Below are 19,655 nucleotides of genomic sequence, written 5' to 3'. Positions count from 1 at the left end.
AGACAGACACTCCCTCAAAAAAGAACCAGAAATAGAGGATGGAGGGTGTGTCACGATCAACTTGTTTGAACTTGGTGACGTCCCAAGTAACAAATGATATTTGGATGGACACATTACGTACCCTGTAACCCTCCAGGTCATTGTTTTAATGCCTTCCTGCAGTTCCATGAATTTCAGAAATATTTTAATAAGCCAGGAAAGCAATACATCACCAACAGAGCTCGCCACCTGGCATTTCTAATATTTGATTTTGCACAAGGATAACTTTTTGTACTAAGATATCATACAATTTTTGGAGCTCCTTGGCAGCGGGGTGACTGTTGGACGATACTAGTCTACTGATCTCTCATAAATTGCAAATATAATCAGTTGTATGTGAACAAAGTTGCTTAAAAATAGAAGATGTGCTGTGGTGCTGACATTCTACATATTGTGTAAATTTGAGCTCATCAGCCTGGTAGTTGCCAAAGCAGTTTTGCAGAACCCAGAACACTGGTAGCACTCGGCATGACTACAGCATCTGGCGTGGTGGCTCGGAAGAGATTCATGAGCTCACTGAGCTCTGCTCTGCAACAGAGAAAACGAAGATTTACATCCGAACTCTGACACCGGTGTAGGAATGGCCTTTTTTTATACCAGCCAGCCATCCCACCTTCCCTGACAGGGTCAGGCATGATCGTAAACAAAAAGAACAGAAGGCTGTTACGTCTAGTAACACAGGATAAGTCATGAGAGTTAAAACTGTACTCTCTTTCAGAGATTTTCACCCCTTAGAGTGTGACTTTTATACTACAGATGGAAACGAACATGAAAAGAAGGAATTGGTGCTGCCCTGGGAACAGTACTAAACAAGTCTCTCTGAAATCTGGAAAGCACCTTAGCAGCAGAGTATCTTTTTAATTATTGTAGCCCCGGTAACAGTAAGGTAAAAAGACCTCCAGCACTGTATGACACCAAAGATTTTGGTTTTGAGAGGAGGAATCTCTGCCACTTGACATTTAGGTTTACTGGGTACCCAGAACTTGCGATGCTGAGCACTGGTACTGAATGAGGCTTTTTTTTCAGCCTGAGGAAGCTGGCTACAACTGAAGCCTGAACATATTCCAGGGTGATTATTTTTAGCCTCGCCCATTTCAGAGCAGATAAAAAGGAACTGAATGCTTTTTGGCTAATTACCACAAAGGCAAACCAGATATGTTTTGAAATGCAACGCCTCTGATAGCAGGGGAAAAGGAGGAGTGCACAGCAGAAGACGAATACTGTATCACGAACACTGTGTTAAAGACACAAGACAATGAGAACTCTCCAGTCACAGCTACTGATTTCCTTCCTCGGGATATAAGGAAAAATGCATACAATATTTGCCATAAACTCTTCTTAAATATGCATCCCTAAGCATCTCTCTTCTTTCTGAAAACTACCTTCACACTAGGCTCCTCTCAACACTGTGCCTTTCTAAAAGGCACAGAACACATTCAGTATGCCACTATTAAGAAACAAGAGAGCATCCCAGCAGCATCTTATCACACAATTTCAATTCTGGAGAGATGCAGGGATGTCTGGACAGTGTCTTGGCCACCAGCTCCAGGTGGCCCTGCTCGAGCAGGGGGGTGGGACCAGATCACCTCCAGAGGTCCCTTCCCACCTCAACCATTCTGTAATTCTGTGCCCGTCATCTGGAAATGATCATATTCAAAAGGAGGAAAGAAGGCAAATTTCATGCCACACTGTCACAAAGCCATTTTAAGGTAAAACAAAAGGAGAATGGTAAGTGAACCAGCCAGGAAGCCTGCACCTTTTTAATCCTCTGTCTCCAGGCATTTTCACAAAAAAGAAGGAAACTGAGATCCAATGATCAGATCAATGGTCTCTCTCAAAATTTAAAAGTATCGGTTTCCATAACTGATTCATATGCTAGAAAGTATATTGCAAAAAAATAACTATGTTTCATGCCTCTTTTTCCTTTCCTCTCCCCCCCTTTTTTTTTTTTTTTTTTTTCCTTTCTTCCCTACCCTGCCTCCCCTCAACCCCAAATTAGCCCATATACACCTGGCTACTAGAAATGGAGCATAACAATAGGGTAAAAAGGGCATGGTAACCTTCTGCATCCAGCTGCAGGTTTGAGAGAAACATGATAAAGTATCTGCTGCATTATGAACAGCAGGTTATTCCTTATTTGTTAGCATTATTATAATGGCTGGAAGCAGCAACCAAAATCAGGGCCTTTTCATATCGTTGAACAAAAAAAGCAGGATAATATAAAAGACTTATTAAAATCCAGTCTCAGAACTGCACTTGTATGAACAGTAAAAGAGAATAGATAAAATGGAAAGGACAAGAGACAGAGAATAGAGCCTAAAATCACACAGAAATACATAGCAAACCAACAAAAGCAACTCTCCCAACCTCTGAAATGGAGAATAACCACTTCTCTGTGCTGTTCAACTCACCTCGCTTTAACCTTATTTTTCTGGCTTCCTCTTCTCTATTACTCTATTCAAAAAATGTGAAAAATGGACCAAAGATGGACAAAGAAACTTAAGTAGTAGTGTGCCTGCTACTTTGCAGTACAATTGTTCGCAAGGAGAATGGTACTCGCTTGATTTGTAAAAATCAGTGGGTAACCAAGAACACAAGGGAAATATAAAATACATCTCTGAACAGTACAGCTTAACCCTTATGAACATGATTATTAGATAATTTTCTACAAATTGGACATTAGTCTCCAGGAAAAATTGGGATCGGAAATATTTTAACACATGGAAAACAATATTTTTGTACTTACTCAAAACATCCTAGGCAATGTCTTTTTGTATTATTTTGAATCTTACTCCAAGACAAACAAATTGATCTTCGGTACTTGAAAAATCAAAGTTGCATTGACTGACAGGCAGATGCTATCTCAGCTTTGTGTAAAAATGGCCTCCCACTTCGAACAAACAGAACAGCATCTGTGTGGTGTGGTAAGTTTTTGTGAAAAATGCACGAATGTAATATTTTTTTTTTTTTTTTCCAAAGGGAACTCATAGCCAACTAAGCATAACTACAAGAACATACATGAAGTGGCATGCTAGTCAAATTATTCATTTTCTCTTGCTAGTCTGGGGTATTTGGGGAAAAAAACAAACAACTGGCATAATGCTCATTTTCAGCAATATTCTGAACTGTCAGTCAGTCAACACTCTCACAGTATTTTAGAGAAGTTGAGCAACTTGTCTGCTCTAACTAAATGTCACTTGCTTGGCCTACACCACCAAGTGTCAGGACTGGTAGTGGCCCCTGGAATATGGTTGTAAAGAGATGTGACTTTTCAGTCGTGGAAGTTCATTAATCATTTCAGAATGTTTTGCAACCCATTTCTCTTAAAAGTTCATCATGCATCTTTGTTCCAGTAGCTTTTTCTAAGGGCTTTCGTCATGCTCTCTGTAGAGAGCTTTTAAAAGAAAAAGCAAGAAAATACACAAAATTCTTGCAGCCTTGTTACAAGCTGCCATGTTGGCAACTACCATTTTCACTAACGATATTTCAGAATGTATTTTTAAGTTACTTAAGAAAATTATAGGGATTACCAGCCTCACTGCAGTGTTAAACGTCAGCTCTTCTAGGCTTTCTGTAATCCTGGGACTTTTTTTTTTTTTTTTTTTTTAATGTACAGTTTGGGAGAGTTCAGTAATTCAGATTACATATAGTTGAAGCAGAGTCTCCCAAATTCATTCTGAAAGGCGACCAGCATTTCACATTTGAGAAAGAAACCCCAGTTTTTGCCTGCCATCCGCTACTGTTGGGGAGGTGCTACCAAACACTGCATTCAACCCCTGCTTGAGCTGCACTTTGCATGTGCCTTCAAAACCTCATCTGAGATCTGTGATCCTGGTGCCCGGCCACCCACTACAAAGGACCTGAGCAGTCCTGGAGACCTTGTTGTAGCTACTCAACTCGACAGTCAGTCTGAATCAGAGCTTCACAGAAGTCGCTCCCAGAAATTATTTTTTTCTTCTTCTTCCTAACTTTTCCTCAAACCGAAATGTAGTTTGAGTGTATATGATACCGACGTGTTCAAATTATTTTTGAAAGTAAAATTATTTCTGTGAGGAAATGGAGAAACAGAAGTAAACAGAAATGGGAAAGAGGGGCTGAGAAAGAATTGGAGAAGAAGAGGGTTCGCTATGGTCAGAGGGACAAACAAAACGGACACGAGGACCAGTGTGAGGATGGAAACAGATAATTTGGCAGAGAGAATCTGAGATGCGGTGCATGCCAGTCCCCCATTTTCTCTCTTTTGTGCAGAGCAAAAGCCCCCTGGGAGTATCAAAATCTTATTCTCATCTCCTCTCAAGTCATGTGGGGCCTGAGGGGACCCTGAATGTTTGGGGGACTCCTCTGTCCCTGTGCCCTGTCCTTCCCCATGCAGACAAGCCTCTCGGAGGACCCCTCTCTTTGGGGAGCCATTAACCCCAAGGCAGTTAAACGCTGGGATCATGGAATGAGGGCAATGGAAACAAAAATCTCTGAAGCCTCAGGAAAACAAAATTAAGGGACAGATAATGCCTCCTCATGGTGGAAAGCTGACTACAGTAACATGAAAAAACAGTCTAGTTTGGGTGGGATGCGGAGCCTGCCCAGGGCAGCCTGGCAGAGGGGAAAGGCAGCCTGCCTAAGGTGACATGGATGGTGGGGGCACAAGGCTGGTGCAATTGCAGTGTGTGCTGTACAATCATAGAATGGTTTGGGCTGGAAGGGACCTTAGAGATCATCTAGTTCCAACCCCCTTGCCATGGGCAGGGACACCTTCCACTAGACCAGGTTGCTCAGAGCCCCGTCCAACCCGACCTTGAACACTTCCAGGGATGGGGCATCCACAGCTTCTCTGGGCAACCTGTTCCAGTGCCTCACCACCCTCATAGTGAAGAATTTCTTTCTTATATTTAATCTAAACCTTTCTTCTTTCAGTTTAAAGCCGTTACCCCTTGTCCTATCACTACAGGCCCTGGGAAAAAGTCCCTCTCCAGGTTTCCTGCACGTCCCCTTTAGGTCCTAGAATGCTGCTATAAGGTCTCCCTGGCATCTTCTCTTCCCCAGGCTGAACAATCTCAAATCTCTCAGCCTGTCTTCACAGGAAAGGTGCTCCAGCCCTCTGATGATCTTCGTGGCCCTCCTCTGGACCCACTCTAACAGGTCCATGTCCTTCTTATGTCGGGGGTCGCAGAGCTGAACGCAGTACAATGAACAATGAGATGTGTGTAACGCCATCTGTGACACACACCCTCTGCTACAACAGCTCACGTCACCATCTTCCTTCGTCTGACAGGCTTGATGTGGCAAGAGGGGAAGTATTAACCAGAAAGGGTGGCACAGGGGCAGTATTTTCTGTGACCGCCACACAGTAAAACCATCTGCAGTTGGGAACAGACTGCCTATTTTTTTCACCACACGGTCCAAATATTTTTAAGTGGGATCATGAGATCCACTCCCACAAGACGGAAACTAGGACAGGTGCTTCAAAACCACGTATTATTTTCCAGCTAGCTGCAATAGCATCACCAGCAGTAACTGCAAATGTATAACTAATCATTAAGGTGTTACAAAGAACAAATGCACTGATAATAAAAAAAATCTAGGAAATTCAATAGCACAAGCTTTACTAGTGCAGGATAGGAGGTGTTTCATGGTATTTGTTCCCCTTCTAGAACTTGAAGTTCTGGAAAATAGAAAAAATAAATAAACCTGCCAACAGCGTAACTTCCAAAATGAAAAATACCAAGTGAAGGTCACATCACCTTTGTTTCACCTTTCTGACTAGTTATCCCTAGACACACATTTGTATCTTGTATTCAAAGTGTTCCAAACATCTACAGCCTTCCTGTGATCAAATCAAAAGCTGCTCCTTGGGAAAAAACCCTCCCTTCTGCTACCCTTGATAAAGCTTTCACCAAATTCTGCCCTTTCATTACCCATTCTTAAACCCACGGGTCACACATATCTCCCACTGAACTGCTGGCAGCCCCATCACAAAACCACCTCTTTGTCCTCTTGCTGAAACTCTTCAGAGCAACATGGAAATCAAATGCCACGCCACATACCCAGCAGTCAGTTTCCCTGACCCAGAAACAGATGGTAAAATAGACCGGATCCATATCTGCATTTAATACCAGGGAGGTATATGATCCTTTTTGATCACTGCCAGCTGTCAGAAAACAAATGATTACAGTTATTGGAGGTGCAGCTTAATTTCATTTTCTGGGCCTTCAAAGTTTGAAGCACCTGCATTTATCTTTTAATTGTATTTCCTTCCCAACTCAACTTACTATTGTAGCACTTAAAGCCTACACAACAGACTTGCTGTTTTATCAATAGTATCAATTCCACCTTTGGAGAGTGTCTCTCATGTAAAAGCACAATAGTAAATAGAAAAGTGAATAAAAATGGGTTTAATATAACACTGTTGTATAACTTACACGGTTTATCTTTAATTCTGTCAGTTCTCTTAACCACAAACACAGCCTGCAGCATGTTGAGGGTGGGAGAGAGTAAAAGGAGTGAAAAGTTAGATCCTACTTCTCAAATACCGGAGACGGTATTTGGACATAAACCAATTTATTCTGAAGCTGTGACTGCTAGATCTGCTAAATCCCATGCTGATTCCCATCAGAAAAGGATTTTTTAAAAAACTTTGTGGTAGAAAGCGAGAAATCTTTAACAAGTTGGAAAGTTAAGAAACTAGGCATACGCAGCCTGACAATTTTTCCACAGAAAAGAAAAAACAACAGTACTATTGGTTTTCAGCTGCCAGTGCTTCCAAACACACAACCTGCCTTCATGTTTGTATCTTTGTTGTTCCCATAGGAGCTGGATACAACAAAATCAAAGACCAGAACGGGCTGGATGCATGCGTGACAGAAAGCAGAATGCAGAAAAATTCAAAGTTTGGGTAGTATGTGATTAAAGCTGTATCTTGTTTCGGTCTCCTGCTGTAGCCTTTACCAGAAGAAGTTTATCTGATCGACTAATAGAAAACTCTGAACAAAATGCAAAAAAGCACTTGGATCAGGCAACCTGTGATTAAACCAATTATGAAGCAAATACATCCCACAGACTATATTCGTATATATTTAAAATTGCCAGATTGAAATGAGTCCTTTTCTAGTAACATCACATTTGCTTCATACTCCATTTTACACTGATGACGAAAATCATCATAGCAATCATAGAACACAGTCTGAAATGAAGTAGTTCGCTGTACATGAGCAAACTTAGGGCACTGATTTGCCAACAGCTAGAACATAAGTCTCAGAATTGAATGGACACAATAAGGACATACTGGAGCAGTTTAGAAGACAGAAGGTTAATAAAACAGAAGATACTGTAAAAGTCATATATGACACACAGAAAACAGAACATGAATTGGGCAAAAACATCACTTCGCCTTTTCTGCATTTCTTCTGACAATACTATAACTAGCATGGATGATTCTCTTCCTGAAGTTTCCTGCTTTGCATTTCTTTATTTACAAACTCATAATATAAAAGGGTAATTTAATTAAACCCCACATGCTTAAAATATATAAATACCTATTTAATATAATGCACAATTCCATTCCAAATCCGATTTATTACTAAAGAACATCATCAAGTTAATTATCCATATAATATATGAATCACTTGGTAGATTCCAGATGTGTTGGATTAAATTTTCAGAAGTCACTAAGCGATTCTGTTAAATTTATGTTGGTGGTTTCCATGCCACTTCTGACATTTTCAGCCATTGCCTTCTCTATCAAGCATGCCAGTTACGGTCTAGTACTTCTCCCTGAACTCTTTCCTATTTTGGGCATTTTAAATATCTTTTCAGAGGTGACCTTCATCTAGCATGGCACAGTATTGACTGGAACTGAATTTGGACGATCCACACAGAAACATGTACTCAGGAAGCATGTCCTGAGCAGACCAATGTAAACCTTCAAGTCCTCAGGAAATTCAGCTTTAATCACATTTGAATATAGCCATACATTGAATATAGCCATACGTTCATACATGTGGGTGTGAAGAGGCACAATGTGTGCTCTCGTAAGAGCTTTGCACATGACGGAACGCAGAAGTCTGCATCATCCCACCAGACAGAGGCACAAGCCCCACAGCAGGCTTCATTCCCTCCCTACAGTAAATCCACCCCAACAGCAAGAACAGTTCTGATCCTACATAAATCCTACTTAAGACCATGATACTGAAGTCATCCATCCCTAGTAAGGCAATAATAAAAGCATCGGATATCACACATCCATTTGTAATAAAGCACTCCTACCTTTTCAGTTTCATATAATTTTCACTAGCTGCAGGTCTGCATTCAGCACGTTGCACCACTATCCCTTCCAAGGCAAGTTTATCTAGAATGGAAAAAACAAAGCAACACTGGACATTAAAATAAGATTCACCAGCAAGGTCAACATTTTAATTATTTTTCACTAATAAAGCACTTAGTAAATACAATGTAATTATAAATTATCAAATCTCAAATTAAGTTCTAAAATCACTGCTATTTAGACACCGAACAAATAAGCAGGAAAAAAATGCTTACAAAGCTGGTATCCTCTAGACTACCTTATTTCGCCATCAGATCTTTTACATATCAAGAATGAATCACAAAGACCAAATTTTAAATAAGAGATAGTAACCGTGTAGTCCTCTTTTCTCTACATTTTTGCACTCAGATTATCTAGGAACTGTTCTCTGGAAATGTGCATTGAATACAGTCAGTGACCATGAAAAAAAATTAATCTACAAAGAGAATGTGATCATTAAAGTATACAAAATTAGTGGAGGATAAAATGAGAGCTAATTTTATTCCTATCCTCAGAAAAAAGAGTAACCTATTTTCATCTTATTACAATTTAAAAAAAAAGTTCAGTAAAGGAACATAAAGTGATAAAGTAATAATGCTACATATGCTAACACTCAGGGAAAACAAATAAAAACTTGCAGTTAGTAATCTCGGAGATCATATACAAGGTTTTGGTTAATGCTACACTCTGTACATTCACCTCTGTAACATAGTCCTTTGTAACCCGAGGGGAGCACCTTTTTGCCTAAAACGATGACGACTAACAGAGCAACTCAAAAGTATCAGCCTACTCTGTCGAAGTGGAAAAGCCTGAAAATTAAAAGCAACTTGAAGTAGGAAGAGAGAAGGGATGGTGGCCAAATACCTGCTTTCCTGCTACGATGCTCTAGTGCACGGTGTGTGCATGGACGTGTGTGGCAACTTAACCATCTCTTTTGGGCACAGCCAGTGCAATATCACAGAATCACAGAATCTGTAAAACATACGCTTCTGCAAACAGCTTTGCATAACAAGAAAGAATGAGTTTCTTAGCTTTAATGGCTCTTGCTATTTAAAATATCCTTCCAACAGAGAGTCTCATCTTGCTATTGGTGTAGGGTACTATGCTGTCACCGACACCTTCAGCTGTCAATGCCACTAAAGATAACAGGAACGCTTAGAAGCATTGATGCCAAGTAACACCAGGCACTGAGATACCTGTAACTTCTCTATTGCTTTACAGACTGAAATATTATTGCATCAAGAAATCTAAGTCTGCTCTCCCTGAATAATGCAGAGAACAATTATTACTTTGACACCAAGTATTTTAAAATTATTTAATTTCAAATTCCTCGGTTTGATTTAAACTAAATCCTTGAAAGGAATAAGAATGCCATACTATTCCAGGTAGTTTTGAAGGAAACAAAGCAAATTTTTATGAAAACACTTCTGGTTTTATAGATTCCTAAGGTTTACAGCCAGGAGAGAGAACCTGGCCAATTTGCCTGACTTTTTATGTAACACAAATAAATTTTATACTCTTTCTTCAGTACAGAACCTAGCAACTTATGTGTGGCTAAAGTGGTACTAATATTGCTGCTTAATTTCTAATTTCTGACTACAGCTGTAAAAGGTAATAAAAAAATGCCTCTATAGATACATAAGCAACAAAAGGAGGGCTATGGAAAAATCTCCATCCTTTGAGCAGTTGGTGGTTCTTATATCTTTCTATACTATGCTAAAGAGCCTTTTAGTACCTGGTGTTTTATCACTGGGAAAGTACTTACACACTGTAATTGAGTCACTTCTCAATCATCTTTTCAATAAATGAAGTAATCCAAGCTCGTGCATTATCTCACCACAATGCAGATTTTACACCACACTTAAATCAGTTTTGGGTCTCTTATCTGCACCTTGTTCAACCTTGCAATGATGGTTTAAGAATAGGGAGATCAGAAAATAGACATACTACTGTTGTACTGGTCTTACTGAAACCATATACAGAGGGAAAATAAAAGATAAAGGAGCTGGAATCCCTCACCTCACTTAAACCATCTCAAGGTTATTCAGCAGAATCTCTGAATTGAGCTGAGAGGAAGGAAGTGAGACTTTAAGAAAGCTGGTCCCATCTCTTTTAGGATTCAATGATCTGCCCTGTGCTGGTGGGTTTTGTGTGTGGTGGTCTGCTTATTTGTTTTGGTTTGGTTTTTTGTTTGTTTTGGTTGGTTGTTTGTGGGGTTTTTTTGTGCAGAGGGGAGAGGTGTCTGTGTCTATGTCCCATGACTGTGTTTCATATTTAGATGGCTAAAACTAGATCATTTTGTCTCTAAAAAACAAGCTCTGGGGGTTGAGGGAACTGTCTGGCTATTTTGTCACTAATACATCTATTTCGAGTCTTTTCTAAGCCTCGCATTCTACCTATGTGCTCCACAGTCCCTGTTCCTCGGTATATAATTGCCTCCAGCTTGGTTAAAATGCATTCTTTAAACAGATTCTGTGAATTAAGTGATCTCAGTCACACCGTGACAGTCCTGTCATAGTTATTCACTGTCTGACCAGCATTTGTGTCAATCATGACACATTTTATAAGTACTGACTCTCACTCGCTACTGTCCCTCTTGCTCATCCTGGAGGAAGCCCTTCAAGCTACAACCCGAGTGGTTTCCTTCTTATAATTACTTTGTGATAGCTGTCAGCCAGTTTTTAATCTTGTTCTGTGCTTGCTGGTGTTGTTTTCTTTTGTTTTGTTTTGGGTTTTTTTGACATAAATCAGTATGTCACAAGATTCTAAATCATGCACAATACAAAATGCTAAGCACACCGCAAACATGCTGTTACTTTATCAAACTCACAATCTCCAAAATAAACAAAATTAGGTTGGTTTGACCATAAAACCTTTACACAAAGCCATGTTTGCCAGCATTCATTATATTTCTGATCTCTTCTACCTCTTGAACTCCATGATAATTTTTCCACTCGTTTCTATGGTGCAGGTTCAAGGCTAACTATTCTCTACTTATCTGAGCCATCCGGCCCAGCTGTCTGAACACTGACATGTCGCTATAAATCTCTCTGTGCCTTGCACAATTTCCAAATCATTATTAAGTTTTAAGAATCAGGCTCAGTGAACCTGGTAGCTTCCCTACACCAACTATTTAGGAAATGAACCTGTCAATTAAAACAAGCTTACCCTTAGTAACATCTCATTTTTGATGTCTCAGTTAATACCCTCTCTTAATTACCACTGATCCGGATTTGGCTTTTAATGTTCCAGTCACTTCACAGTACAAGGCTGTCCGCAGTCTCCAAGATCCTTGCCTTGCAACTAAGACAGTTTGCTGTCAAAGCTCATCCACTGTCCAAAAGCCAAGGTTTACGTCCCACTTTATCTGGACCCTCTTGGGGATTTTAACACATCCAGAGATTCTTGCAGAATAAACCTGCAAAGATGGATGCAAACCTCCAGATGCCTCTAGTGGGGGAACAATTTTTACCCCCTTTGAAGCCTAACTAGCCCTCATTCACCAAACTCAAGTTCAGAGACTTGCATCTGTCTCCACTTGTTGCAGGACCAGAGCTGCAATGAAAAGACATCCAAATTAGTACATGTCTGCCTTGATATTTCCATAGTCCCATCAGCCAAGAAGCCAAAGGATGAACAAGGCATGAAAGTTGCAATTCCCTGATAAAAATACCTACTCAAAATAAAGCAGATAGTTCAAGATAAACAAATAGGTCTGGAAGACTAGTTAAGACCAGTGATTAAAAGGGAAAATAAGACATTTCCCCAAGCATCTTACACTCCCAGTTGTCCCATGTGGGGTGACAGGTACAAGTACGCTGTAAGTGCAGCTCCACACAGGCTGGTCTACATAACCCATAGCTTCATGTCAGCTGCCAAACACATGCTTCCCCCGACCTCCCTGCCTGAACACTCTGCAATTCATAAAGGAATTTCAACCATTGACTGTTTCAGTGAGATAATAGGGAGATATGCTGGGGAGATGCTGATTCCAGCTTCAAATTCTGCTAACAATCATCATCAAATGAACAGAACGTGGCTAAAATGCTTAAGGCAATCTTAATAAAAAGGCACTGGGGAAATTTACTGGAATTGTGCAGAAGATGGTCTAACAGTGGTTGTTTTTTTGGCTGGTTAGTTGTTTGGTGTTTGGGGTTTTTGTTTGTTTTTGAGAGAGAGATGAACTGGCTTGGAGATTGTAATATGTTAGTTTTCTACTCTGACAGCACCCACTTCCAATTTCCAGCTGCTAGGTCTTGTTAGACCATTGACTGCTAAGTTGAACATCCTGCATTTCTGCCTGTCCGAGCACTTATATAGTCTCCATCTTTATAAACCTAATAAAAATAAATCATGGTTTCTCAAATCTTCCATTAGACCTATTGCTCAGCTTCTTAATCATTCTTATTGGTCTGAGAAAGTTTAGTCCATGAATTTCTCTCCAAGCTGTGGGTCTCACGGCCAGGCTTGGCAGGATGTGGAACAGCATCTGGGGTTTACCAGCTCCTGCTCTTTACCAGAGTTGCCGGTGATGGAGGAGATAAAGACCCGCCTCAGGATGCATGGCTCCCAGACAGCAGGAAAAAGCCGAAGGAAGCACAGTAAGGACAGGCTATGGGCATGTCTGCCTCCAGCTCCTCAGCAGGTAGAAGTTGAGCTGCTGCTTCCCAGTGTCCAAGTCGGAAGCCCCAGTTCCCGCTGCCAACTTACACCTCCGTGCAGCTTCCCAGGCCGTTGCACGTGATGGCTGGACAAGGAGCAGCCCTGTCCTACGCTTGACCTCGGCTCTGCTCTTCCAGACCAGAGGCATTTTGTGGGACCTCTTTCCCAGTCAAAGGGCAATCTCAAAGCTGGTGCCCTTCTCAGATCAGCCTTCCCTGGAAGCTATGCAGCTAGAGAACAGGATCACCCAGTCTTCACGTGGCACTCCCTTATTTAGGAATCCAAAAACATACAGTACCTTTGTTTTACTGACCACGGCACAGAACAATGACCTCACATTCAGTTCTCAATGCTGCATTATATGCAGGCAGAGCCTCTGTCTCAACTCTCCTGCAAACATACGTACGCAAGCCCCATTTACAGTGTATTCCTGGACATAAAAACTTAATATTTGGTTGTATTAAAATGTTATTCTAACCAGCTATCCAAATGGTTCTGTAACAGCAGTGTATCTCTTTATTGATTACATTCTCAGTCTGTATCATCTCCAAACTTCATCAGTAACTGTCTCCTTGATCACCAACTAAAAATAAATAGGACGAAGAACCAAATCACAGCAACATTTTAGCGATAATTCTCTGCTTAACATTTACCAGTTGGAAGCCTGCAGATAATTTTTGTATAGTTAAATGAAAGGAAAACTAATACAGTATATATTGTAATTCAAAATGACAAATGAGACACTCAAAGATTTAACAGAAAAAAGCATCACCTGCTTTGCTGAACAAATTGTCATAAAAAGGGGAAAAAATTTTGGCACAATCCATTTTCCCTCCACCCACACTGATCGATATGATATTAATCTCCATTAATTTTTTGACTGATTGACTTCCAAATCAGATGTTTTACTGTTTTTCATAGAGTCCCTTTTTGTTTTTAAATACTTGGGCCATCCAATTCACCCTTCAAATACTGGCACAACATTTGCTTTTTCAGTATTGTAGAACTGCAGTGCTCAAAAATTATTTAAAATACCAACAGCAACTGTTGATAGAGTTTCTTAGACAGCTCTTTAAAAACTTCTGAATGCAAGTTGTTCAGACTTGCTGATTTGAAAATCTTCAATTTTAATGAGTGTGTAGAGCTTGTCTTCAATAGCTGTTAATCAACATCCTGGAGTTACTGGAATGAGAATGTCTATGTCACCAACACTGTGAGATAGTAGCTATTGAGTGGTTTAATTGTCCAACAACCTGGCCAGTTTTCTGTGTTATGACATTGAGCAACTAATAAATTGCCTCAATAACCTAAACAGATTTCATTAGCACAGCTGCCTCTTATAGCTGAGATTTCTCCTCATATCATTTTGTGTTGTAAAAAATAAAAGTAGCTGTTTTCAGTAACCCAGGTAATTTTTACTGACAGCAGACTCTCAGTGAAGCTGCTGCTGCTGTTCAGACACATAAGTAAAGTGAACCACGGGTAAAGCACCAAGTTCCCTGAGGTGTGCTCCAGTCCTGAATCCTCAGCTCCATGGCATGCTCAAGTTTCCAGACCAGGAGGTTCAGGAGGAAGATGGAAGTTGAGGAGGAATGAGGTTATTTTCCAAAAGGAAACATGTAGGACAGAATGAGGGCAGGTGCCTATCCCTCTCCTTTTTGGATTTATTTTCCTGTGTAGCTGACGGACACCAGTGCTGCATTTTCACTGTGTCTGGGATGGCTTGTCTGACAGAGAAGAAACTGAAAAGCTCTGTGCATTGTCCTCCTGGTGCAGCCCAAAGAGTAACTTGGAAATGTAGTACTACTACTACTACTACTACAGCCACTCTCTGAAGTGCATGCAAGAACGCTTAGTGCTGACTTAATCGGGAACCAAAACAATGTCCATTCAATTGCTGGATTCCCACACTATTTCTTACCTGAATGGCAAATCCCACTAATGATTTGTCAAGCAACTGCGACTTCAGGATTGAGAGCTACCAACATCAGCAAGCAGGACACTTCAGCTGGACAGTGCAGAAACAAAACAGTTCACTCAGGGCACAGGAGAGCACACAGAAGCAAGATGCTCCGTCTCAGTGCCAGTGGGAAGCGAGAAGATCTGGAATGCACTGGGCACATCTCGGCTATCGCACACCAGGTGCACAACACAAAGACGCTAAGAGCATAAGAGTGGTCAAAGCCCCTAACTTGATCGCAAGAAATACTTGCATACCTTTACCAAAATGAACTTTTGCATGGACAAAAGGGCTAAAAAAAGGAAACGCAGTTCCTCTAGGCATAGCTACACCGTCAGAAAACAGTGAGCTATATGAAACCACCCCACTAAAATTACATTTGCTGCAATACCGTATGTATCACCAAGTGCACAGGAAGAATGAGGGCTCTTTAGAAAAGTTGTAGTATGACACAGAAAGTGGAAAATTTTCACAAAGATATGCCAGGCTTTCATTTTGTCTTGCAGATGACTGTCAGCTGTAGTGAAGTAAAGTTACATGGGTTTGTGGCGATGAAAATTACAGCAGCTCTACATTTTTCAAGTCTCAAAGGTTTAAATGTAAATATTCATGATTTCCACAGAGTATATTTTCCACATCAAATTGATTTTGAATATTTTATCCTACAAAACACTAAAATGATTTTGCATGATCTTTCAAAGAATAGTTACTCGTTCACAAAAGTGGAAAATTTCAACTGCAAGTGTTAGAACATTGAGAAGATGATGAGCATGAAAAACTAAGTGAGCAGATACTGTACTGTAACTGCTGTCTCTTAAAATGTAGACAGCTTAGCTGGTTGTGAAAGACTTCACATCTTTTACAAATCCCAGCTCTCCTTGGAAATCCTTACTTACTTGTGCCAGGACATTCCTAGTTAGTTCAGCTTCAAAGTATTTCGAGATCACTGTGTAAGATCAAAGCACCACAGGAATAGTTCTCTTAGGGTTTAACAGCCACTGAGATGGTTCAACACTGTATGCAGGACCTAAGCACATTAACTGAATTTGCCATCACTTGACAAATTACATTTGAACGGACGTCTCCTGTAATAGCAAAAAAAAAAAAAAAAAAAAACAACAAACACTACATGCTTGAAACTAATTGGCTTTTTCATTTACTCAATTATTCGCTCAATAATTGTGAAAGGAGTTAATTTTGAAAAAAAAAGTCCAAATCTTTAAAAAATAGAAACCGGTTGAAACCTCCTTGACTGAAGTTATGCTGAACATATCAATGGCATCAAAGAGTTAAAGTTAAAACCATGACTAATTCCTGATAAATCAAATCTAATGAATAATGTCTGCTTAATATATCACACAGCAGCAGAAAAATTTAGCATATCAGTGCTAGGGATACCCTGGCAAGGAGTAGAGTAGGTTAAAAAAGTGCATTTATTTCTACTACATTCAGTTATCAACTAATAAAATATTATAGTGATGATTCCACAGTATCAAAAAGCAGCCTTAGAGACAGCGGGAGCAGAAGGAAGAAAATATTTAGAAACAGAGCAGAAGAATTTACAGAAGAATAATCTGACTTTTCATTGTTAATTGGGCAAAGCAGGAGAGATTGACCTGTGAAGTGAAAAATACATCTTGAAAAAGACGGGACATGTTCTCTGGGTCCAGCCCAAGGTAAGCGCTGGCTCCCGCCCGTGCTGGGGAATGCGATGCTGCAGCTCCTCTCTGCTGTGCTGAGCGCTTCCCCTTTCCTGCTCCGGGCTGCAAATGTTTAAAGGGGAAACCTTTCTCTAAGAAGCGACTAAGAGAGAGCCTCAAAGCACAGATTCAAGGAGACAAGACAGCCATTTGATTCACATGTGCTCTGCCAATGTTTCCCCCCTCCCCGTACCCAATGTTGCTAAGCTATAATGTTATGTGGCGTTCACAGCCGTGTGTAGGCACACTAACCCTTTGTTCCACAGGGCAGCCAGGTTGTTTCTGTCGAGAAAGAACAAACTGATGCTAGATAGCCTTGGTGACTTAAAAAACACCACCGATGTAAATAGTAAATCCCCTTTCTCAAATAGTTTTTACCTATGGCACAGAGAAAAGCAAAAAGCAAAGCCTAATCAGGCTGCAGTTGTTGTGTTGGTGTGGATACTCCCACTGACTCCTAATGGAAGCTGTCACCACAAACTCCAAACAGTCAGACTAGCAAGTCCTCAGCATCACTTCCAGAGTATCTTCTGTGAAAACATCTCACCACTGCGTGATTGTCCGATAAATGAGGAATATGTATGTGCACACACTCCACAGATGATCCCCTCCTTGTACAAACGGGGACACCTTTCCTTTCAGTGTCATCCTGCTGTACGTACCAGGTACTGTAATCAGTACCAAAAAAAACCAGGGGAAAAATCCTTTGTGAAAATTAAAATGCTTGAAACACAAACGAAGCTATCTGTTTAACACCATAAATGCTAAGCACAATTTGGCCGGCTGATACTACAAATACATCTTAAAGTATTACAAATAAGGTGTCCTTTAGAACAGTAGTATGCATTTCTGTGAACAACCCCCAAAACTATGTAAACTTCTTAGACTTAAAGGAAAGAGGCAAACAGTTGTTATACCCTTCTTCCCTTATACAGTTAAATGCAAATTCTCCTTTACAGTCATATTCCTGATATCTCCCTGCATACACAGCTGATACGCCACCTACTGCAAACCGGAGCTGACAGTCGGAGCAATGCTAGCAGCATTTCCATTCCAACAACGTGCCGGAGCTGAATAAAGGTGCTTTAAAAAAAAAAAAAGAGAAACCTCTTTGCCAGCTGACAAGAACCAAGCAAGAGAGCTGGCTTTTTGTCCTAGCTTCGATAATGGAGAGGAAAATAAGCAGAAGAGAAAAGGAATGTGAAGAAAAACACAGCAACTCCGAAGGCTCTGAGCTAGACAAGGACTATAAAACGTCTCTGATTACTCTGAATGTTGGTGGCTATCTATATATCACACAAAAACAGACATTAACCAAGTATCCAGATTCTTTTCTGGAAGGGATCATAAATGGAAAAATAATGTGCCCGTTCGATGCAGATGGTCACTACTTCATAGACAGAGATGGACTCCTTTTCAGACACATTCTGAACTTCCTACGAAATGGAGAACTTCTGCTACCAGAAGGGTTTCGAGAAAATCAACTTTTGGCACAAGAAGCAGAATTTTTCCAGCTTAAAGTACTCTCGGATGCAGTGAAATCAAGGTGGGAGAAGGAACAGCTAGCATCTCGAGAGACTACTTTCCTGGAAATAACTGACAGCCACGACCGTTCACAAGGACTTAGAATCTTTTGTAATGCTCCTGATTTCATTGCAAAAATAAAATCCAGAATTGTACTGGTGTCCAAAAGCAGGCTGGACGGATTTCCGGAGGAGTTTTCGGTATCTTCAAATATTATCCAATTCAAGTACTTCATAAAGTCTGAAAATGGTACACGACTGGTACTGAAGGAGGACAACACCTTTGTCTGCACCTTGGAAACTCTTAAGTTTGAGGCTATCATGATGGCTTTAAAATGTGGATTTAGACTGCTGACCAGTCTGGATTGTTCAAAAGGGTCGATTGTTCACAGTGATGCACTTCATTTTATCAAGTAATCACAAAGGCAAAGGAAAGGAGCATGCAGCCAGTAAACCTCCTCGACCTGCAGCCTCCCGGCTTCACAAATAATGTATCTAACTAGCCTTGTACCACTGAGCTTGGCTGCTAATCACTTGATGTGAGCTAATGGTATGTAAATCTCATAATGACATCCATCTCTGGCTTACTTAAGCTGAATGAAAACTCAATGCCTGAATTTAATAAAAATTCTCTGCTAAACGTTGTAAACACAGATTGAATGCTTTATGCTATTTGTAAAATGTTTTCTCAATTCTGTCTTTCAACCAGCGAGTCTAGCTGAATTTTTGTGTACTTGTATGACTAACGTCCACACACCTAACTGCTCTGCTGAACAGCAGGGAGAGTATTTTCATATAATAAGCAGGCTTAAAATATGTTTTGCTTAAAACGAACTCAGAATGGCTTTTAACTGGAATAAATGATTTTTGAATGTTCATTAGTGTTTATGCTAATCTATTGTACTGAATTTACAAAAAAACGAGACTGCAAGAGGATTTAAAATTAATCAACTTGATTTTAAAGTTAAATGATTTGTCAACCCACTTAAAACCAAATTTACAGCTGTGTTACTACATTAATAACAATCACCAAAAACATGTAAGCCAACCAATGTTAGGGGGATTAGTTCTATTATGGGAAATGAATCGAATCTGTACAGAATGTTAAATTTTCTAAATATACATACCTATCAAAAGCTAATTAAAAATATTTGACATAAAGTTTCATGTAACAGGTTTCCAGTAATGACATCCTACAATGCTGAAGTCACTATTTTCTACTAATCATTTGTGCTCGTAAGGACAGGGAATTAACAGAGCCCTTGATTTGCACAATGTCTTACTAAAAGCAACTAGTACTATTAGTTTTGAATAGAACACCTGCTGGCATTTAAGTTGCATCACTCTAAGAAACAGAATACATAAGCTTCTTTTGCCTCATCTCCACTATTTAGCAGATCTTTTCATTTATACTTTAAACAAAGTTTTAATAGCTTCTGTGGAACAACTGTAAATAATTTAATCACAAGCGTTAC

General features: G+C 40.1%; 2 protein-coding genes across 3 annotated transcripts in view; one reads left to right on the top strand and one right to left on the bottom strand.

The window, feature by feature from the left end:
• Window positions 1–19,655, bottom strand: part of GTF2F2 (general transcription factor IIF subunit 2) — a 95,655-nt gene that overhangs the window by 46,120 nt on the left and 29,880 nt on the right. For both annotated transcript variants that reach the window (XM_065644868.1, XM_065644875.1), the window contains one exon: window positions 8,299–8,380. In XM_065644868.1, coding sequence (XP_065500940.1) covers window positions 8,299–8,380 — 82 coding nt within the window. The remainder of the gene's footprint in view (window positions 1–8,298; window positions 8,381–19,655) is intronic.
• On the top strand, window positions 17,824–18,597 carry KCTD4 (potassium channel tetramerization domain containing 4). Its single transcript, XM_065644887.1, has one exon. The coding sequence runs from the start codon at window positions 17,824–17,826 to the stop codon at window positions 18,595–18,597; it is 774 nt and encodes a 257-aa protein (XP_065500959.1).

This window comes from Caloenas nicobarica, chromosome 1 (assembly GCF_036013445.1).
Source record: "Caloenas nicobarica isolate bCalNic1 chromosome 1, bCalNic1.hap1, whole genome shotgun sequence".
Taxonomy (NCBI): Eukaryota; Metazoa; Chordata; class Aves; order Columbiformes; family Columbidae; genus Caloenas; species Caloenas nicobarica.
This window is presented reverse-complemented; position numbering and strand designations above follow the sequence as displayed.